We start from the raw sequence: 23,583 nt of genomic DNA on the forward strand, positions 1-23,583 counted from the left end.
GGTGCGGGCGCACACCCCCCGCCTGCGGGGCCTCTCCAAGGAGGAGGTGGCGAGGCTGAAGCAGCGCCGGCGGACGCTGAAGAACCGGGGTTATGCCGCCAGCTGCCGGGTGAAGCGCGTCTGCCAGAAGGAAGAGCTGCAGAAGCAGAAGATGGAGCTGGAGTGGGAAGTGGACAAGCTGGCCCGGGAGAATGCCGCCATGCGCCTGGAGCTCGACACCCTCCGCGGCAAGTACGAGGCCCTGCAGGGCTTTGCCCGCACTGTGGCTGCCCACGGGACCCCTGCCAAGGTGGCCACTGCCAGCGTCATCACCATTGTCAAGTCCGGTGCCAACCAGGCTGCCTATTCCTAGTGTTGGCCTCTGTCCCCCGGCGGGGCACGGGCCCCCCGGGGCACCTTCCCCCATGAATCCCCTCCCGTACCCTCTCTGACCTCCTTCCCACCAGGACCTGTGCCTGAAATCCTCCTTCTCCCATCCCTTGACCTCCAGCTCCTCTGTGTAGGGAGAGCTGCTGCAGCATGGGTGCTGGGGTGGAGGACAGGACCCCACCGGTGGCCCCCCACAACCTCCTCCCCTTTGACCCAGCCCTGTCCTCTGCTGCAGCCCCCCTGGCTGGGCACCCCTCACCCTGGGCGGTGCAGGCAGCAGTGGGGAAGCATCCGATGGCTCCAAGCTGGCAGGAAAACACCAGGTGCCTCTTTTTTGAGGGGAGGGCACAGGAGAGCTGAGTGTGGGCCAGACACTCCCAGGAGCATGTGCCAGGGAGGGAAATGGGGAGAGAGGTTTTGCAGCAAGGGGCAGAAGGGATACAATTGAGAGGGGGGGGTTGGCATCAGCCCTGCAACTTGGACCATGGCTGGAGCAGGGAGGGAGGTGGCAGCATGGCTGGAGCCTCTGGGGATGGAGATGGCGAGGGAAGATGGCAGGTCAGAGGGGGAGAGAAAGTGGCTGCAGGTTGGTGCCTGGTAAGGGTGAGCGGGATGGGAAAGTGCCGTGGCAGCCTGTGGCTGGTGACGGTGACAGAGAAGGGACCCTCGAGCAGGGGAGAGCTGGGGGACGTGAGCAGGTCAGCCCAGGCTGTCGTACGCAAAGGGGAGAAGCAGTGGTGCTGTTTTCTCTCTCTCCATCACGCACATCCTTCACACCTCTTCCTGCCTATGGGACACTCAGCCTGGCCGGCCGGGTGTCTCTGAAAGGCAGCGGCACTGGCAGGAAGGAAGCGGAGGCAGCTGTAGCAGAGATAAACGCTGTTTTGCTCAGCACAGGCTGGCTTGTACAGACCCACCAAGCTCCCTGGCGCCCCACCACCTACAAAGCCCATGGAAAGGTGCTCCTGGCCTCTGAGAGCCAGAGCTGTGGAGGCAGAGAGAGAGGTGGAGGTGCAGGAGGTGGGAAGCAGGGGTGGAGAGCATCTCTGCTCCTGGGAGCCACCTGGCAGGCAGGTAGGCTCCTCCCTTTGTTTTTCCTCCAGCTTGGATACTGGTGTGGGACAACCAGCTCTTCAGCAGGCTGAAATGCTGGAGAAGAGTTGGGTTTGCTAAATACAGGCAGCAAGGGGGAGGTAACAGGAGGCAGACCCTTGGCATCGTCTGCTGTAGGTGATCCCCCCCATTTCTGCGCCTGCCTGGATATTGCCACGCCAGCCGCCCTCGGCTGCAGCCTCCATCCCTCCCTGGAGAGAGGTGCCCGATGCTCGTGGAGGGGGCACTGTGGTTAGCATCCCCCCACCCCAACTCCTCTTGGGTTTATTTATTGCACGAACGTAAGTTATTTTCACGTCCTCTTTGCCATTCCGCCTCTCGGCACAGCCAGGATGTTGGTACAGAGCTGTACTTTATATTTTATATATGCAAATCACATTTTATCTTATACTTATATAGAGCAAAAAAATACTTATTTATTTTCTGACTTACAGTATGTGTCTTACCTGACTCCTCTGTATTTTGTAGACTTTACAAATAAAGCAAGTTCTTTTTTTTCCACAGCGAGAGTGTGTTTGGTCATTCTTGAACTTCAGGACAGAGCTGTGTCTCAGTGAGACCAGGTCTTCTAGCTCCCTCTAGCTTTGCTGCAGGACATGTTCAAGAATGTGTCCAAAAAAGATGGGATGAGGGACAGCTCATGACTTTTTAGAACAAACACAGATTTATAGTCTCTGGAAGAAAAGGGGCTCAGTAAGCAAGCTTAATGCTGAACATCACCCCCCAAAGTGCTTGCTTTCAGGAGCAGTTCAGCTGTGATTAATCAGCTTTTCCTAGGAAAGATAATGCTTTTCACTAGAAAAACTCCCTCAGACCTGATGCAGGGCAAGAGGCAGCCGTACCCAAAAACTTCCCTGCCAAGTGACCTCACTGCCTGACTCAGGAACAGTGAGGAGGAAAGCAGGGAGCTTGTGTCTGTGGGTGGCAGGAGAAGGGGAAGGAAGTATGGCAGGTGCCTTACACAGAGGTGAAGCCAAACCTCCTCCCTGGGGAAAAGCCACCCTTCCTCAGAGCTGAGGTGGAAGCAATGAGCGTGTTCCCCTGACGCCCAGGCAGGCCAGGTCCCCGCCTCCCAGTGCTCGCATGGTGGTTCTGGGTTTTACATTCACGTTCCCTCTTGCCACTGCAAACTGCCCCAGCCCCACCACCACTCACGGAAGAAAAGGCCAGAGCTGCTGTTTGCTGGGGCCCATGTCACAGAAAGCAGTCCCCCTTCTCCCACAGGTGCTTCACACTGAACACCCATGATCAGGACTCATCTCTACTCGAGGTTTTTGCCAAATGGGTTTCACTCCTGCCTGGGGCCATCAGTGATGTGTCCGCCCCAGGCTGCTGTAGCACTGCTTCTCCATCAGCTCCTGCGTACACAGACGGTGTGAAGCTTTCCTCACCAGAAAAGGACTAGGAGGACAAGACATACTGACCCACTAAGCCTCAGCCCCTGCAACGAGCAAAAACTCAGAATCAGTTCAGAGAAGTCACCCAGACAGCACCACACAGAGGCAGCTTAAGTACAATCTATATTCTCTCTATATTTTTATTTGTCATCATATTTGCTCATTTCTGCAGAGTATAACGTCACAAAGACCAAAATAGAGAGAGCAGCTTGTCGCTGAGCTCACATCAGTTAAACACAATAGGTACAAAACTAGGTGACTCTGTCTTATTTATCATACATTTTTTTTTTCAGTCGTTTATATACAAAGAACTACTCTAGATGGAAAAATAATAAACAAATCCCATGGGTATGTTACATGGTAAACAAAAAGGAAAGAAGGAAGGAAGGAAGGAAGGAAGGAGATGTTCGGAAGCAGGTGAGGGAGAGCAGCTCCAAGGGCCTACTCCTGGAACCAACACGTTTGTTGGGGCCCTGGGCTACCAAGAGCAGACCTGCAAGACCACAGATGCCTTGGCCTCCTTGGTCTCAAGCTCTGGGTCTTATAAGATATTTGTTCGTCCAAGCCAGAGCAGCTTCAGAGCCAGTCCTTGCTCTGGCATTTGCCTGTCATGAGGGAGAGCAGGAAGCTCAGAGATTATTTTGTGTGGTGTTAAAAAATACATATGTATATAAAATTATAACGCATGGCAGCTGGCTGTTGTTTGGGTGCTAGTTCTTCACCAGGCTTCTCCAAAGGCAGCTAGTGCAAAAGGGTTACACTTTAAACCACTACATACAGGAAGCTTTGAGAATATCCAGATCCTCTGCACAGCATATATATGCAGCACACATTTCAAAATAAATTTTTAAAAAATGCTTCCCCAAGCCTGGATCACCTTCAGCAGGGCAATCCCAGAGACTTCCGATCTCGGCCACCCAACAAAGATTGGGGACAGTCACCCATTAAGTGACATTGGGACATTATCAAGGCCTGCAAATGCAAGGAAAGGGGAGGAAGGGATCACTCCCCATGCCCCACTTTCCTAAGAGAGAGGGGAAGTTTAAAATAAATACCTCATGCTAAAGGACTCAATCAAAGCCATGGAAGATGGAAGGAAAGCCCATTCAATCTTCAGCCCTGCTTTCCAGGCAGCTTATGGCATGAGGAAAAGGAGTTTTACACCAAGCCCACACAAAGCCTGGCAGCTAGCGTTTGCATGTCCACTTAAGCAGCAGATTTAGGAAAAGCAGTAACTAACTGCGTGGCATCGCAGGCTGTGTGCAAATGGGGAAATCCAGCAGCAGAGAAGCTGCTGGATCCACGGACCCTGCCTCCAGCTCCCTCAGAGTGGCGAGTATGGAAGGAGACGCTGTCCTTATGCCTTCCCCCATCTTACCCTCACAGCAGGGAGCAAACCCGTCTCTCTCCAAGCCCTTTTCCCCCTGCTCCTGACCACCAGCTTCTGGCAGGGGTGCTGAGGAAATGAGGTGCTCTTCGCTCACAGTCACTTCCAAGAAAGTGAATGAGCTAGCACACAGATTAGGATACAAGAGGAAAGGTAAACTCCAGGCAGTAAACCAGACCCCAGTTCTCCTAGCAGAGCAATGAGGGGCAATCTGGAAACGCGCAGGTCTGCTGATGGCAGGGCAGGCATCAAGCGGGAGAGGAACAGAGAAACTACAGCCAAGAACACAGCGGCTTGCTCCAACCTCTCCATTTTGCATCCTGCTTGGGGGTAGGGGTTTCTGATCTATGGCACTTGAGTGTGCTCCCCCCTCCTCCCCCAGACAATTTTAAGCAAGCAAGAGGCATTTCCTGGTCCCTGAATAGATCTACAGAGGGATCGTTTTTATTTTGGCTCCATTAAATACCTAGGGGCCAATCCAAAACCCAACAAAAGCAAGGGGAAGCTTCTTTTCCAACTCCCGTGGATGCTGGCTCCACCCTTGATAGCATCGCATTTGCTGCAGGGCCTGTGAAGGGTGCAGCAGCAGCAACTGCTGCCTGGGAAACTAAGAGGGACAATTTTAACCATCCAGGTCATGTCAGGTTTCAAGTCTGCTCCAGCTTGGCCCAGAAGAGCTATGGAGATAAAAAACAAAGGAGTGCGCAGCATCCCTTCCTGAATACTCCAGCCTAAGGACAAAACTTGTGCAGCTCACAGGGGAAGTCAGTGATGACAAGCATGGGGAGAGCTACCTGTGAGAGACCAGGACCTGCTCTGGCAGCTACCTGGTGCAATCCACACCTTTAAGAGCGACAGCTATGTCGGTGGGGGACAGGAAACAAGAAGAAAAAACCTTTTAGTGTTTACGTATCTCCCTTTCCCAAAGAGGGATGAAAGGGCCAGAGCTCTACAAACTTCCAACACCCTTTATGGCCAGTCCTCAGTCTTGTTAGCAGGAGACACGCTCCAGGGAAGCTTCTTGCCACAGGAACACAGGGGAGATAGGAAGCTTGGACACCTGGTGATTAGAAAACCCCACCCTTGTGAGACAGTAATTCCATCCCTGCTGAGCTTCAACAAGCATCAGCTTTGATGGGGAGCAGGGGGGATGCAGGGAGCAGAGGAAGAAAGTCCTATCCTTTTCCCTCTTGCTCACTCAAGTACAGGACTGCAGAACCAGGTGCTTAGGAGGGTGGGGGCAGATGTTCCTTACCAAGCATTCGAGGCAGTGGCTATAGAGAGACCAATCTCTGGTCTGGTCCTCAGGAATGCTTATCACTGCATCCTAATGCCATTTCCTAAGGATCACAGAGATGTTAGTAGCAGGGAGCTGGGGGAGAAAACTGTGCCTACATCAACCATTCAGGAAGAGGAATGCAAAGCAGTTGGGTTGTCCAGTTGGAAAAAAAACAAAAACATTTTTGGCCACAACTCCAGGCTCTGGCCAGTCATGCTCCACACCAAGCCAGGCAGGTTCACTGCATCCTAATCCCATTTCCTAAGGATCACAGAGATGTTAGTAGCAGGGAGCTGGGGGAGAAAACTGTGCCTACATCAACCATTCAGGAAGAGGAATGCAAAGCAGTTGGGTTGTCCAGTTGGAAAAAAAACAAAAACATTTTTGGCCACAACTCCAGGCTCTGGCCAGTCATGCTCCACACCAAGCCAGGCAGGTGTGGGAGGCCAGAGCCCCAAACCCTGGAACTTTGCTTCAACTAATTCCAGTCGATCACTGCTGTAAGGAATGGGCTCGAGAATGGAGTCCTGGCCATTCCCCCACCTCCACACTGCTCACTGTGTCCGTACCCACAAAAGCTAATGGGAAGTGCCCACTTCTGCAATCTGCACTCTCTAGGAAGTGATATGACTTGCGTGTTTCTGCTTCAATAAATTAAAAAAAATAAAAAACAACAAAAGAAGGAAAATTACAGCCTGTGCTGGCAGTTTCCCCTCCTAGAATTCATCGTCAGAGCTCAGCAAGAGTGTCTTCTCGTTGTCACGGGCACCCGAGCAGCTGTGGGAGCGCGAGATAACATGACTGCCGTTGCGCCAGGGTGGACCATGCTCCAGTGTTGACTGCTGGGTGTACTGCTGGTAGGCTGGGGAGAAATTGTGGATCGCATCTTGGACAATGTCGTGGGGGTTCATGGTCTCCTTGAGGCTGCTGGAGATGCTCTTCATGGGAGCACAGCGACCTGTTGGGGTAAGACGGGGAGGGACAAGTGAAGAATACTGCTGCCTTCCCCCACACCCCTTTACATGAAGGTAAGGAGAACAGGGAACATGCACTCCTAGATCCTGCAGAAGTTACTTTACAGACTTCCTTAAGCAGCTGCTGAGGAAATGCCACACAAATGGTGTCAAGTTTTACCAGTAGTGCTCCTAAATCCAGCCACTGCTAGCCAAGTGAATCCACCTCAGCACCAAATGAGGGACATGCCATGAGAATGGGACATACCCACAGCGACAACCTCCACTACACACTACCTGTGCTGGCTTGGGTGTGCAACGAAGACAGTCAGGTAGGGAGGTGCTCCTGTAAAGTGTTTCAGAAGACAAAAACTAAGGAAATTGTAAAAATATAGGAGAAATGGCATTTGCCATTCCCTCTCACTGGAAGTTAGACTGATAGGCGGTATTGAAGTGCCCACAGGAAGGAGATCATAGAAGTGGAAAGCAGCACAAAGGAGGGAAAGAAGGGCAACAGGCAGTACTAGAGGCAGAACCACCCCACGGGTGGAGGGTGTCAGTGATACCATGAAGGAAGCAACAGTTGGAGATTGTCCCACCCAAGTGCTGGGCACAGAGGAAGGCTCTGTGTCCTTCTAGGAGCTGCCATTTCTCATGGCTTCTAGGTCCCATCTCCAGCGTGGGCTTCTGGCTCTGCTCAGTCCTGGGGATGAGCTCCCCGAACAACCAAAGCATGCTGATCATCTGTGGCAATTATGAAAGTGAAGGGAGGCTGGGGTGAGCGAGCAAACCGTCTCCTTTGAGAGCCTGTGCAACTCTGGAGAGAGATTCACAGTCCTGACAGAAACGCTCTGAAGCTAGGTGTTATGCCACTGCCCACAGGCTGTTTTACAACTTATCCAGACAACCCTAAAGCAGCTGTGAGGCAGTCGAGTTACAGACCTACAAGGAAGGGGGAACAAGCGACAGAGCAGGCAGTAGGCAGGCTGGGAATCAGGACACAACAGCATCCCAGTTAAAAACCAAACAGAGACAAACACAGAGCATGCTGTACCTACCGTATGGTCCATATGATGGAACAGCTGCATCAGGGACCAGTGGCCAAAGCAGGGGAGAGAGAGACAGAGAAAGAAGGAAAGAAAGAAAGAAAGAGAGAGAGAGGGAGGAAATAACAAGAACTGAACAAGACCCACCACCGAAACATCCCCCACTGTACTAGCCAGCAGTTTACCCTTTCATCACCCACAGATCTCATCTCCCCCAGCTGCGGCCACTGTCCTTCCAAAACCTCTGGGGCTGGCTGGGATGGAGGGATCATCTACACGAACACTGCCCAAGGGCTGCTGTCTTCCCGCACCTCAGCGCAGACTCCTCCCAGCAGGAAGGAACCCCATTATTTGGAGAACACTGAATGTACTTGCATAGACCGGGCATGAGAACCCCCTTTTCCCAAAGATAACATCCACCTCCCTTTTCCCCGGAATAAGACTTCTAGCAGCCCAGCCCTCACAAAGTCGTTACAGGAAGATCCTCCTCCTCCAAGCCAAACATATTGCCAAAGCACAGCCTCATCTTCCCGAGCCAGATTCAAAACAGAGCCTGTTTCAGGCCCTGTCCCTCCTGCCTTCAGTCTGTTGCACAATCTGGAGCAATGGAGTTCCCCTTTGGGGAGACAGGAAGAAGGACAAACACACTCTACTAAAAGGATGCAACTTCTAGCAGCCCACAGGTCTGCAACAAGCTGTCGTGGGTGGCATACTGGGGAACTGAAAAGGGAACAACGCAATTCAGGCAAGGTTTCTGCCCTGCAGAGCCATTGCACAATGAATCTGTTCAGACACCACGGAGGAGGGGATGTGATGTTTTCCAAGCGTTCAGGTTGAGAGTCATATCAGTGTGTTGGCTGCCAGAGGGACCAGTCTTCACCCAGTCTCGCTACCAAATAGACATGCCATATGCACTGGCATATTTCCTACCTTGGGCGTCAAGTCTCTTGTCCACATACACCTTGTACGTGAAGGCATGGCGTAGGGCGATGGCTGCAAAGAACATCTCCACGCAAATGATGAAGTCCTGATACCCAGCAGCTACTGTGCCTTCACCCACAGACACGCTGGCAGAGTGGATTTTGGGGATGGCACCACACTTTTCCAAGATGGCCAACAGCATCCCTAAACAAAGCAACAAGGTCATGTAAATGTGCAGAAAACATGATTGCATACTAACTGCGAGGAATGGAAACAGCTGTCTGTGCTGTTGCAAACTCATTTAACACCGAAACTACCGAGCGGGCTAGATACTCCCATCTACACTCACCCATAAAACAGAGAAAGGAGGAGTAAATGAGACAAATATGTTTAAGCAAAGAATGTTCAAACACTGACCCTCTTCTATTCTCAACTGACAGATGATCTCTGGAACTAGCTGCTGCAGGTCTTAATCAAGTCCAAAAGGGTAAGAAGCAGTCAGATATTTCTGTGCGCGATCTCAACACCTCTACTAGCTGGAGCAAAAATTGAGGTAACAGAGCTTTTTACTTTAATCATGAAGTGTTTTTGACACACCGTTGCAAGGAAAATGTTTCTCCCTGTCCATAGCCAGGTGGCTTTAGAATTCCAGAGAAGGCAGAAAGCACATGACCAGATGGCTCAAGATGAGAAACTAGACAGCTTATTAGTTTGTAGACAGGGAGGATGGGCCATACTCCAACAGCCTAAATTCCACCTAAGTTCCTACTCGATTAGTCTTTGAAGTGCAACTCAGTAAACCTAAGCAGGGCATTGAACAGGGAAATGCTTAGAGCCAATTAGTAAGAAGCACTAAGCTTAGGTGGAATTTCAGCTTTCTGAATGTGCCTCTGCATCATGTGTACATATTCTGAATGTCCTTCCGCTTGGTGGTGGTTCTGTGGCAGCACACGCTGCATTCAGCCAGCTTGCTGCTTCACATGAATCACAGACATACCATTAAAATTTTATTTATAGAGCACTAAAAAAAAAAAAAGTACTAAAAATTTTTAGATGTGCCACTTTAATCTATAAAATGGCAGCATGCAGATAGAATATTGGCCATTAAAATTTATTTATAGAGCACTAAAAAAAAAAAAAAGTACTAAAAATTTTTAGATGTGCCACTTTAATCTATAAAATGGCAGCATGCAGATAGAATATTGGCAGCTTGTGCTTTATGATTGTTTCAGGAATGCAAAGGACTCTTCATCCAAATAGCTAATTTTACCAGGCAGGTATGTGCATGCACATGCACACACACAGAGATAGTGAGGATTCAGGAGCACAGAAACAAAGATGAAAATGAGCAAAACAGGTCTCCCAGAGAAAAGCAATGAAAGACTATAAAACAAATGTAACAAAAATAATACAGAAAGACATTCTGGCTATTAAATCAGCATTTGCTCTATCAACTCTAGTGTCTGAGCCCCTGCAGAGAGCTCTTTGTGCCTACCAAGGGAAGGGAAAAGCAGCTCACCTTGCCAGAAGGACAGGAAAATGACAGACTTCACCATGAAGAACTTAAGGACTGGACTATAGGGACTGAGCAGTTCACGTGTGGCGAAGTAGAAAAGGAAGAGGGCATACAGTGCCAGGCTGACAGAGATGTTGTAGATGATCGTCACGTAGAGGTAGCCACTGGTTACACTGAAAAGAGAAGATACATGAACGCCTGAAATTTCAGCATGATCTTCTCCCCTTGCCGCTGTCACTGGGGAGTAATAAGACCCGTTTACTTCCTGCCTTCCTGTCCCACTCCCTCCCCCAAACCAAGGTAGAAAAAACCTGAAACCAACAGGCTTACCCCGCCCTCTTTTCTCACATGCATATTCAGCCCGTGTTGCCCCCCTGTCTTTTCCCACGGCCCAGCACACACACAGACCATAAGCACAGCTGAGTATAGAAGGGGCAGCCGAGGCCTACATGACAGACAAACAAACTTACTCAAAGTCACCATCCTGGTACTTGCCGAAGGCCTGAAGGATGACTGTGCTGATCGCCATGAGGGGCTTCACCACACAGAACTGCAGGGTAGCCTACAGAAATGAGAGAGGAGGAATGAGAAGGCAGGAAGTATAAGAGGCCAAGTTCCCGAACCAGCACCATGATGGAGTGTCCACTGGGACAACTCAGCAAGGCAACACAATCCAGCCCCAAGAAGGAGTCTGTCCCCGCCACTTGCTAACTGATTGTACTTGAGGACTGCAGCACCCAAAAAGAGATAAAGGAGATTCAGATGAAGTATGTGTGCTATCTACTTGTCCATAATGGGAAGAAAAACCTCTCTGTAGATTGGTTCCTAGAAGCTGCTCAGCTGCTCTCTTCCAGAGCTGTTTTTCATAGGCTGTGCTGCAGCACATTTATGCACACTAACAGCATGAAAAACAAAAAAATCCCACACTGTGCTATGGTACGGACACAGCAAGTTTATCAAAGGGATATTGGGGAAGGGAAGCAAACTCCAATCCATAGTTGCCATAAAGCTAGGCAAGAAGGTCCCCTGGATAGGAGAGGAACCCAGCTCTCTGAGGAGGAATTTTGACAACTGCCACCATATTAAGGCATTTTGTATACACAGCAATGTGTGCTGCCAGACAGAAGTTAAGAGCTATTCCCTTCTCACCCACACGACCTCTACCGAATCTCCCCAAAGGCTCTGTGGCACTTGGGATCAGTTCTACCCATTCTGCCAGTAAAAATCACTGCTCCTATTGGGATGACTCCTCTCTCAAAGCCACCCCATTCTTCGCCTTTCTGGAGACATTGAACTTCAATGTCCTAAGAGAATGGAGGGTTGTGACCCTAAAAACGTCACCCGTGTCTCCCTGAAGGAAGCTGGAAGAACCTGGGCAGGTGCTGACCTGAGCACATATGGGGAGGGCTGTGTATGGAAAGAAGGCAAAACCAAACAGGAATAATTGCTTTGGATACGATGCAATTTGTTAGTGGTCATAAGACTTCAAGGAGATTAAAAACCCCAGCACATGCCAGTTAGTGAGTCACTGTAAATATGTGAACTGGAAAAGGTCAAGCTAACTGGTAAACAACTCTGTCCTCTAAGCTTCCCCTCCTTCCAATCTGGGGATGTTTTAACCATTTCCCTGCAATCCAAACCACCACATCCTATTTTTAATTGCTTCCCTAGAAGATGCTAGAGCATACCGGAAGCACATGGATGGTGTGTGACCCATCTGTGAGGGTCACCAGACACGGATCCAGTAACGAATCTTGATCAAGACATCTTTAAGGAAACAAGCTGCCCAGATTTTACACCGCAGCCACCAGCACACCACCCGACTGCTGGAGGGCTGCAGGCAACGCAGGCAGACTGACTGACTCACAGCAGGCACCTGCCTGAGAACAGCTTGGGGTGGGGGTGAAGATGGAAAGAAGGAATGGTTATAACACACAGATTCCTTCAGGATGAAAGGGGCTGGAAAGAGCAGAACATGGGCAGGTGGTGGTGGGAGGCAACAGGAGTGCTGGAGATGCTGAGAGCAGGGATAAAATGGGCAAGATGCTCCTTCCAGCACATTCCTCTTCCTGATAACCACGATGGTGGATACTGCACAGATCAGCACTGAGATTTGCTCTATTGTCCTTTTGCACCAGCCTACCCAGGAATTTGCCTTGAAAGGTCTTCCTCAGCAATCCTGGAAGTCTAGAAGTACTAGAAAGTGAGTCTTGGTGCCGAAGATCTCTCACCAAGGTAATATTTAAGCTTGAGCCAAGAAGGACGGAAGTACTTAAACATCCCTTTGCAAGACACCTCCCTCACAGCCTCCACAGCAGAGTTAGCAGTTTGCAAAGGGCAGGACTGACTAGAAGAATTGCTGCCAGATAGCAGCAAAGCAAAAGCAAAATATCCACCTAAGCCTGAGTTACCAAGTGAGCTGAGGATTTGTGGAAGCAGGCAGAATCACCCCCATAAAAGTGCTTCTAGTCTTCATTGCTGTGAAAAAACTTTCTGAACAGCCAGGTGCAACCCATGTGGAGGTAACCGCCAGAGGCTGTGGGACTTGAGAAACAAGAGGTCTAAGGGAAATTATTTCTCCAGCACTCATTCACCTTGATGAGTGTTATGCTTGCTTCTGACATATTTAAAAGTTAACATTAGGAGCAAAAAGAATAGATAATGCATTGAATCAAACATGGGGTGTACAAATGAAGCCCAAGAGAAACAGGTGAAGCAGCATACTGGGAGCAGCTTAGAAAATAAAGTATCAGGGAAGAAAACAGGAAAGCCATGAGGACAGAATATGCGACAGAGACAAACAGAACAGAGGAAAGAAAGAAGTGGTCCTTTGAAAAAGGCCAATCATGCTGCAGAGATTAACACTGGATATTACTATGAGGCTACACTGTACCTTTGATGTTCCTGCATATTGCTAAAACACAGAAGATGGGGCATGATGTGGAGGAAAAGCCAGGGCAGATATCTAGACCCATGACTGGAATTACAGTGACCTGAGCCCTTTCAAAGAACCAGACCTGCTTCACGCTGTCTCCAGAGAAACCTCACATGTTCATTTCAGCAAGTGAGCAAAGCCTTGAAACTCACCTGCTGTTTCATGGCAGACAGAGGTGACTGACCTGGGATGAGCAGAGGAGGGCTGTATCAAGGTTTAGATCTCCCCCATTCCCTCCCCCTCGACATACCCAATTCAGCACAGACAGACACACATGGTGAGCAATACTCAGTTCCTCCTACAAAGCATTGTGTCACACTTAGCCTCCACCCCCTCCTCAATTCCAAACCACAACAGCAGCACTGGGAATTCAGGAGGCTGTTACACAACTGTGGGGTGTCTGCAACACACCACAGCCATCAATTTCTTAAAGTTGGGACCTCTGCAATTCAGAAAGGGAAGAGGAAATCAGAATTTCTTCCCAGGGCTAATATCAGATCCAGGAGATAAATTGGGTCTTTTGCTAAGGCCTTCCTGATGTGGGGTTGAGTAGAAAACGTTAAGATCATTCAAAACAAACCAGCCAACCCCGAAATACCCCTTCTTCTTAGCAGTCTGCAGGCCTCTCAAAACGATATTATAAATTCCCCCCAAAGGAGCGCTCATCTCAGAAGTTCAGCAGCAAAAGACACCATTGCCACCCACACACACTTCATTAATTTCTAGAGGATGGCACAGCTCCTCCAGCCCATACCTGTTTGCAGAACCTCAGGAATCCAATCGAATAGGTCTTTCCCCACAGGCAGCAAGTCCCGTATACACAGCTGGACCTGAAAGAGCCAACACAAGATGACAGGGTTCAGAAGCAAGATTTGGGCTAGAGTGCAAGATTCCTACCCTCTTTGTCTACCTCTCTGTAGCACAGTTGCAGGACTGGTGCTTTCTCCAATCATGATTACAGTTACAGCCATACCCTCTTTCAGAGGGTTTAAAACAACAACCTGACTCCACACTCCAATTTTTTTCCTTTTTTTTTTTTTTTTTTTTTTAAACTGTAGCATGGGGAGAAATACAGATCCTAAAGGAAGCACACACAACCAACCGAAGGCAGAAAAGGTTTAAAGGAAGAGAAGGGAATAAGAAAAGAAACAAAGGAGTAGGCAGGTGTCCAGAAAAGCTGTGCATCAGTCCAGCTTGCCTAAGAAGTTGTGATCAGCCTGATCTGTCTCAGAGCAGGATACTGGTAAATCATCACCATCCATGCTGTCTCATCTCAGCAGACATTTGCCACCTGACACAGTTTTTCAGGGCAGGGACAGAGGCATGGTAGATGAGCACAGAAGGAGGAGAGCTTCATGCTGTAAGCACAGTAAATACTCACTCAATTGGTTTCCCTCTGATCTCAGACATGATGGAGCTCTCCCCTCCCAAGTACTCATAGCAGAGGCTGAGAAAGTTGTATATTACAAAGGCTGCAAAGACATCAATCAGAGTAAAATGACAACCAACTTCAAAACAGGTGCAAGGACCAAAAGTACAGGCAACAGACCAAACATTAGCAGAGACTGCTTATGCAGCATCTTTCCCTTCAAAGCACTCCAGATTATTTTCACTGCATTTATCATCCTACCTCAGTACTCACAAGACTATCTGAACTGGAGTTTGGCCAAGGTCCCAGGCCAGTTCCATGACTCATGCCAAAAGGGTCACAGGACCATTTAAAACTGCAGTCAGTCACTGTTTTACTTGGCATCTGTAAGATGCCATTCTTTACAGGGTTCCTGTGCATTATTCCAGAACATTACACTGGTACTAAATAATTTGGAAAAGTTATCTCTGATCCATCAACCATATCTTATCTCCTGTATTTAACCTTTTAGGTGATGAACACAGTTTCTCTCTGCGAGGTAACCAGACTATAGACGTAAGAGTTGGAGAAACAGAGGGTTTTTACCAATCAGTGAAACTCTGTTTTCATGTCTGGTGGAGATTTTTGAAAAACAGGCTCTGTGCTTCATTTCCTCAGAAAGCTGAAATTTCTTGCATACTGAATAGCCTTCTCCTTGGGCCACCTCTTTTCTGCCTTCCCCAGCAACCTAGTACAGACGAGGAAGAGCCTTCTCAGACTGACCGGTAATACTCTGCCTCATTTCAATTCTCTTCAAGGCTCAGTTTTGTTCATACATATAAACTGAGGTGAAGACACTGTGGGGAGAGCTCTCATCATAACTACAGACATGTTTCCTTTTCACGGAATCCAAACCCACTTAACTGTGCATGGAGTAAGTACATGCCTTGTCTGCCACTCTCTTGACTTGTTATAATTGCTGTTGGACCCTCATACCGTTGTGAGATTTTTAGGGCAAGGACTGTACTCCTAAGTTTGGCACATACAGCCTTGGGGCAAAATGACAGACCAGGTGACCCTTCTTTCAACATTATTTTCTATGACAGTCTGTACCTGGACATTCCCTGGAATGCCAGCATCCAAATCCTGGTTTTGGCCCCCAGCATTGACACAATACGAAGAGAAAATGACTTGGGATGGAAACAGAAGTCTCACGGAACTTTGAAATAAGAACAAAAGCCTAATAATGTACAGTGCTGAGAAGCTGACCTCATCAAGCAGCCAGTTATTAGACCTGAGGTCAATTTCCCCACATGGATGAACTTCCAAAGTTAGAGACAGACATCAACTCTAATTCTTCTACAAGCATCCAAACTATGCCCTGGAAAAGAGGTACTCAACGCTCCCCAAAACGCTTATAGTCTCAAAACATTGTATTTATAGCTTGTAGATGTGCCTAGCTGGCCAGAATGCTACAGCACATAAAAGCCAGTGGTATACCTGCTTCTATGTCTGTAATTGGGATATTGTTATTCCATCTGTAATCCTTCTTATTGAACAAAGTTAGGTATGTTCACATAGCAATGATTTTCCGAAAGCCTTAATTAGGAGAGAAAACACCAACCATGGAAAACTTATGTAAATAACTGTGGTAACCCCTTCTACCTGCAATTTTCCTGCAACTTAGCTGACAGCTCCCAGCACCCAGAGGGAGAAAAGCTGAGCTTTTCCTATTGTCCTCCAGTGACCCCTGCCCTCTGATGTGGTCATTACAATACCAGCTGCCCATTCCACAAGCACTAGGGAAGAGATGACATCAGCAGAAGAAAACAAACAAAAAAAAGCAATGGGAGGGGGAAATATCTGCCCCTCCATTCCCGAAAGAAATGAGTGCTAACTATCAAAGTTCACCACACCACCAAAAGAACTCCTCTCCCATTCCTGATCCACATTCATCAGATGGTGCTCATGACATCAACATAACAAAAAAAAAAAAATCTACTCGTGTCAGTAACACTGACACCCAGGTTTGTACAGAAGCAGTCATGTGAACAAGCAACACCAAAACATGCTCCTCCTAACACACACTATGAAATGCAGCCCATAAATGGCCCAAGACATTTTTCAAAATTTATTAACAGGGTCTTCTCCCCCTGTTCCCTAACAGGGCTCCCCCCACTTTGCAACCTAATACCTTCCCAAAAATGAAATAAGGTGGATGGCAAGGGAAGGCAGAGAACAAAAGGCTGTTTCAAAGCGGTCCCCAGAAAAAGCGAGGGAGAGAACCTACTGACCAAAGGTGCTTTCACCTCCACCTGTAGTCTTTTCACACAGCCCAACATGCTGAGGTGAACTTGGGAGCATGGGCTGCCTCCTGAGCAGACACTCAGATGTTTGCAAACTCCCCGAGCAAGCGAGGCAGAGGGATACTGGCAGTTACTACGAGGAGTTTTGCAGGGCAGCAGGATTCCTGCTAGACCTACACATGTGCGCAGGGTGAGGAAGGAGGGAAGAAAAAACACTCAGGCCCAAAGAAAGATGCCTTCTGAATCACGTGCGCACGTTTGCGATCTGCTGCTGCATCTCAGAGCATTGTCGTGGGTGTGAAGGAGGGCTTGCTAGTCCCTTCAGCTGATTAATTTGTTCACATGGCCAGGGGCATCTCTCTGCAATGCAGATCTCACCAAAACAACTGCATGAGCAAGTTATGATTTTATGAGGGTATGGCAATAAACTGTCCTCAAAAAGACACTGCTAGAGTGTAGTTCTCCTGCTGGATGGGTAGAAGGCTCCTTTCTGGATGAGATCAGGAGGGAAGTTTAGATAGCATTTATTGGAGAGTAACTGTTTCCCTCGCAGAAAATGCTAGTGGTATCATCTGCAGCAGATAACCGAAAACAAAGCAATTGGTAACTCATCCTGAACATGACACCCTGTCTCCTGCAGGACTCCAAAGCACTTTACACCCCACCAACACCAGCACACGATGGCTTTGCTACCCTGCGTGATCACACAAGTGGCCACAGGATGGGACCAGAAGAATACGTCGCTAACAAACTGCGCCAGGAAAAAAGGACAAAGCAAGCATCTGGCTGCTAAGTAAGTGCTGTTCCAAGAACCGGGAGCTAACCGATACCTCGCTTTAAACACCCAGCTAGAATCAGATTTTTGGCTTTACACCTTCCTGAAGCAAAGGACCCAAGAAAATCATAAACTCTGTCTCCACAGAACATTGGAGGGAAGGCTCAACACATCTTGTCGTGCTCAGAGGCCCGCAAGGGAGAAGGTCAGGTTGGATGGGGCTTTGAGGAACCTGATCTAGTGAAAGATGTCCCATGGCAGGGAGGTTGCACTAGATGATCTTTAAAGGTCCTTCCCAACCCAAACCATCCTATGATTCTATGATTTTCAGTCACTGAGCAAGCCACGGTCAACCAGTCAAGCACAGCATCAAACACTGTTTCAGTAGGTGACAGATGCTTTCTCCATGTGCCCAACCAGGAGCCAGAGTTCTCTCAAGGCACAGACTTCCCACCTCCCCCATTTTCTGTCTGACCCCTCCTTACCTTCATAGCAGTCCCGCACTGTGCCAAAGTAAACATAGTACTGGTCATTGGTGAAGAACAGCAGACTGAGCCATGAGTCAAAGGCGTAAATGGGCACAATGAAGAGGATCCGAACAATGTAGCGCTGTTCATTTGGGCAGCTATAGCAGCGAAGATGCATGTAGATCTGAGAGGACAGAGAGAGGAGACCAGGATCAGCAGTATATGGAATAGAGAGGAGAAAGTGGAACTGGAGAGTCAACTGGGCCAGGAAAAACAGTCAGTAAATCATCTCTTGATTGCCTCCAGCAGCTTCAAGGTGATAAGCATTTAAAAAAAAAAAAAATCACTATTATCTTACGGCATCCATATAGCACCCCTTAGTTTGCAGAGAGTGGGAAGGAGGAGAAAAAGGAAGTGGAGGGATTTCTAGTCTATTTTCTTAGAGGGAATTAATTTACTGTTATTATCATTACCTTGCCCATATTCTTTTGTTCATACCTTTCTTTTCCCCTGGTTATCAATCCCATATTCCTGCTATCCTGTTTTAAGTACCTAAGATTCACAACACTGCAGGCTGCTTTTCTCTGAAGAGGGAAGGTGCATACACTTAAGCGCATGCTCATTGTAAACACTCTCACTCTCTTGGCAGTTTTGGACGCTTTCGAGACTTTCACCTGAAATGACCTAAGAGAGCCCTTCACAGCACTGCCAAGAGCTGATAAGCCACAGCCCATATGCTCAAAAAGTGCCATTCTGCACATCGGTGACAGCACAGCCACGGAGCATCAGCCACCAAGCGAGCACCAAGCTCATGCACGGCTCTCAAAGGAACCATGCAGCCACACGACTTGTTTTGTCCGACTGTCTGCACACATGCCAATCCCTCTAAGTCACTGGCTGGGGGGAGGGCAATGTCCCCACCCTACCTGCTCCCACTGCTGACAGTTTGTTAGCCATCATTAAATCCCACACCTAAGATGCTTTTTCACAGAATACCCACCTCCTGGAAAAGGTATTGACCACAAGCATACCCTGAAGACGAGCACCACTCCTGTAATGGCCTAATAACACAGCCAGAGCTTCAGCGCGAGTTGCGGGTATGCTCTGTCAGCCACGGAGTCAGCAGAGGGCACGTTCTCCAGAGGCAAGGCCTCCGTACGGCAACACTCATCAAGCTGCTACCCCAACTGCTGGAATTAATAACAGCTAGTTTATTACATATGTGCCTCACAACTGACCAACTTTGCTGCCTGAAGAGGCACAAGCATTTGTCTGAAGCTTCACCCCGCATTTGGGGGTGCTGTGAGGATTCTCCAGGGTCTAACAAAGCATACATTGATGATCTCGCCTTTCCCTCGTAAGGGAGAGGGGGTTGTTTCTCCCCAGCTGTCTGTTGCTCATTTCTCCCTGCCTCTTGGCCAAATCTGGTCAAAATCGACTGAAGGGCTCAAAATACTTCTGTTTCCTCTCCCTAACCCATGAGGAGCTCACAAAAGCCTCATTTCCTGAAGAGAACAGGTTGAAAATAAACTAACAAGCCTTAGGGATATTTTTTCCTTGTGACAATCCCAGTGACACACCTCACCCAGCACAGGGACAGCTGACACCGGAGTTCAGATGACTCCAAGCTTTGCCCTTGGAATGTCACAAGAGCCCTGAGATCCATGAGCCTACGAGAGCACAAGAACTGCTGCCTTTTAACAGGACAACAGCACATTTCAATCAACAGTGTCTCTCTGGCACTGACCTCCATTGGTTTCTTTGGAGAAGGGCATTAATGCCTAACTGTGCAATGCTATACTGCAGAGGAAAGATTTCTTCCTACCCTCAGTAGGTGATCAATTTGACAGGAGGATCCATGGCACTTGTAATTGTTACCCGAGCTGGTGAAACTGCAGGTGTTACTCTTATTCATCAGTGACTAATCCATTTTTGAACTTCACTAGCCCCTGTACTCCATCAATAGGCTGTAGTTTTCTAGATCCTAGTCATCACTCTGGAATCTATGGACCAACAGGTACAAAACACAGGTTGATAAATAACAGGGCTTGCATTTCCCCACTGTGTTTTTCAGTTCACATGACAACCACACAAAAAAGAGGTACAGAACAGGATGCAGGGTTTGACTTGTTCTGGCTCCCAGGACACCTGCCCCAGAAAGAGGGGAGGGGAGAAAAATTAAAATAAAACATTTCCTGCTACTCCTTTCCGCTGCGGAGTTCAGCCTGTGGAATCCACTGGCACAGGAGATCAAAGGAGGTACGCCAAACAACAGACGACCATGATCATTTAGCTAACAGCTGACACAATAACAAAATGGCTAGATTCAGCTACAAGACCTGGGAAAGGATGGCTTGAGATAACACACCTTTCTGCAAACACTCAAGAAACGGCCAAATGTTTTACACCTGCTAGTTTTAAAGAGTTTGCTTCCTCTCCATTCACACTATGGAAACGGTCTGAACCTGGGCAGAAAAAGACCTTCATATAAAAGCTGCCACCTTGATCAGCACAGATAATATATTAGACCCCAAAGAAGAGGTCCTGGTACCACTCCAGAGTCGGCAAACCCCCATCACACAGCTGTATCTGGCAGAGATATGCCAGGGGATCGTATGTGTTCCTCCATGTGGGGAAAAGAAAAGGATGAGAAGTATGAGTGACAGGGTTTTACCTGATGGCAGGTGATGAGCAAAGCTGTCCATACAAAGAAACCTGAGATGGCCTGAGCAGCGGTGGTCATGAGGAATATTGGCTGCTCCACAGCCGGAGGGCTGCCATCGTCCGGCATCCAGGAGAAGTTGGGAGCCACAGCTGGAGTGGTGGCAGTTGACCCCAATCTGGGGGCTGCAGTGATATCAGTCATCACTATCATGGTTTCTTTTGGTGTGAGGTTCCAGTTGGGATTGCTAAAGAGTTTCCCACGAGCCAAGACCTGTCAAGGAAGAGAACCAAAAAGCAATTGAATCCAGCTGAAAGGACTCAGGAGCATAACAGTAACAGTACTTTGCATCTCTCACATGCCTTTCACCAGGCTGCTCACATGCTTTACAAACAGGACCTGGATAAGTCTGCCACTGCCACCCCTCGTGATACAAAAAAAATCATGTGGTACTCAGGAACCTCTCTACCACTCACAACACAGCCTCCCCAAGATCATGAAACCCTGCCACAGGCATCGTCACCACCTTTCTGCAATAAAAATATTTAAGAACAAAATGAATACAGCATTCACCTGACATCAGAAGGAAGTATCTAAATCATCCATACTGGAAGATGCACCTAAGTTAACAGCTCTACTTTCCACAAAAGCACTGGCTATTCTGCCATGTCCTAGTCTTATGGTTAGTCTGCCAGAGTCTTAGTCTTATGGTTTCATCTGGAAGGCAGCAGAACAAGCAGCAGCAGGCAACAAGAACATGCACCACAAAGGGTCACCGCACAGCAAGGGGGAAAGAAGAGCATCCATATTCCTCCAGCAAGCAATCCCCACCTCTCCTAGTGCCATTTTGAAAACGACATTCAGCCCAAAGCACCTTCATTGGAAGGATATGCACTGAAAGCTCTCCTCACTAGAAAGAAGAGCATGAAAGCGATGCTTTTATCAAACATTGTATGGCATGGTTATACTTAGCCAGCCTGCCATTAATTCTACTAAGCATTGTTTTCTACATGACATGAATTTAACCTGACTGGACCCATGAAAACACACCCAGAACACAAGGATATGCAAGATTTCAAAGCAGCATGACACTTGGTCATTTCCTGGATGAAAAGCTATTTTCTTTCAATGGAACAAATTCTTGAAGGTCTAAGATCTAAAGCCGCTATTATTTTCAGTTTTGTTGTAAGCAGGCTCTAATGTGGCCTCTGGATTGGAGGAAGATAAACCACTTAAACCAAGATCACAAGCAATCAGCCATTGGTTCTATCCACTAGAATAGCTGCTTCTGATGCAGTTGTAGTAAAGACATGGTTATCAAGGGGAACAGCACCATATTTCCTTCTTCTGATAGCCTCCTAATAGTTTTTGGGATACCCTTTCTGTAAAAGTGCAAGACGTAGCTCTTACGCAGGCCTTTAAGATCAGCAGATGGAAAGGGCTTTAGAAAGGCCAACGATCCGTCGCCACAGTTTACAGCTGCAGCAGGGAAGGACACGTCTGTCATTTACTGACAGGTCACAGCAGAACACGAAAGAGAACATACATCTGCAGATGAACTGCCCCAGCCTTGCCTTCACCTGAAGCCACAGCACAAATCAGGGAACAGGCACCCAGTAAAAGCAGAAGGTCAGGAGCAGATCATTTCCACATGCACGCTAAGGTGTGCAAATGGCCCCTCCAGCACATGCTTTTCCAAACCACACACTTGCACCAGCAGTATGCAGCATTCTGATGTTACTTACGCCACATTCCACCTCATTTCTGCTTTCTTCCACAGGGGGAACAGAAAAAATACAAATCTGGGAAATATCCAGATTTGTTTAAGCGAATATTATCTTACTATAGAGGGAGCTGCACAACTGTTACAGTTTAATTTACAAAAAAATCGTCAAACTTTGTTTTTCTTCGTTCTTTCCAGTTGTTCTTTTTCCAAAATATCCTGCTGAGTTACAGCTTTCCATAACTGCACGTACTGAAGGGTAATTCCTTTCCAGTCCTGATCAGTACAGGAAATATAACTGTTAAGTTTTGAGTTTCAAAGCATGCACACACACACACACTACATTATCTATACTATATCTAAAAATTTGGAGACATGAAGGCTGGATGGAGATGTCACAAGGTAGCAAGGTTTTTATTGCTTTGAAAAGAAAGGGATTTCTACCCAAGTGACTTCTGAAGCAAGTGAACACTCACAGTGCTGTGTGTGTTTCCACTAAGCTCACAAAGGGCACATCTAAAATGAAATCAGAGCAGATGCACCTGTGGTTAACCTAGCTCTAAATAAAGTCCAGCCAGCTGCAATCCTGCACATCCCAGTGCACTTTGGGAGCTATGCAAGAGAGGAAGCTGCTAAGCCCTTCCTAAAGTTCATGGGGGAGAGGATCTCTACTGCAGACCACCAGTGGCAGGAGGGACAGGCCCTGGAGCTCCACACTCTAGCTAATCAAACCACACTGACAGCACAGACCCAAATGCAGCACCGGTAACGTCAGCAGAACTGAAGATCTGAAAGGGAATTCCTCTGCTTCTCTACACTCATTTTAAAAGAAGCTGAAACAGCAAAAAGTCATCAACAAGCATTTTGACATGACAAGGATTACGTATTCAGAGGCAAGGACACTTACAAGTTCAAGTTGTATATGTAACCTTAACACTGCCCCCTTGTGATTATACATCAACTGTCATTAATTACATGATTATGCATCATTCTTACCCTAACCCCCTTTAATTCACACACAGTCATTGAAACTAATAACTCTTTCCAGCACTGTGTTCCGAAATAAAATATACAAACTTTCTTAACCAGGGGTCAACTTCTCCTACCCTAAACGCCAATCCACCTCACCCATGAGCAACCCCCTGTTCCTCAGGGTTGCCCCTAAGGCCAACTTTTTAATCGCTTGATACTTTTTACTGGTTGTAAGCATCAGCCTGCAGTTCATTCTCCTTGCTCATGAAACATGAAGGAACACTGTTCTCCCGAACCTGCAAAATTAACATATACCTTCCAAATTATCCCTTCTAATCTCCTAAAGTCCCATACACCATTGCTACAATGACAGGTATAAGCAGTGCACAAAGATATTATGAAAGACTACTGTAT

General features: G+C 47.9%; 2 protein-coding genes across 2 annotated transcripts; one reads left to right on the top strand and one right to left on the bottom strand.

Annotated features, from left to right (window-relative positions):
* Position 1: 1 nt before the first annotated feature.
* Positions 2–1,983, top strand: MAFF (MAF bZIP transcription factor F; the record flags this gene model as incomplete). Its single annotated transcript, XM_009290101.2, has 1 exon — positions 2–1,983. A coding segment is annotated over one exon (351 nt), but the record flags the coding sequence as incomplete, so codon positions are not given.
* Positions 1,984–6,237: 4,254 nt separating this feature from the next.
* TMEM184B (transmembrane protein 184B) lies at positions 6,238–22,281 on the bottom strand. The gene is made up of 10 exons (XM_009289975.2): positions 22,220–22,281; positions 20,487–20,747; positions 17,831–17,996; positions 14,298–14,388; positions 13,671–13,746; positions 10,452–10,543; positions 9,985–10,154; positions 8,475–8,669; positions 7,557–7,580; positions 6,238–6,503 (listed from the first exon to the last, which is right to left on the bottom strand). Exons 2-10 carry the CDS (start codon positions 20,685–20,687, stop codon positions 6,262–6,264), a joined length of 1,257 nt encoding a protein of 418 aa, XP_009288250.1. The 5' UTR covers positions 20,688–20,747; positions 22,220–22,281; the 3' UTR covers positions 6,238–6,261.
* Positions 22,282–23,583: the final 1,302 nt, after the last annotated feature.

The sequence above is a fragment of the Aptenodytes forsteri genome, unplaced genomic scaffold, assembly GCF_000699145.1.
Source record: "Aptenodytes forsteri isolate BGI_AS27 unplaced genomic scaffold, ASM69914v1 Scaffold284, whole genome shotgun sequence".
In the NCBI taxonomy this organism is placed as follows: domain Eukaryota; kingdom Metazoa; phylum Chordata; class Aves; order Sphenisciformes; family Spheniscidae; genus Aptenodytes; species Aptenodytes forsteri.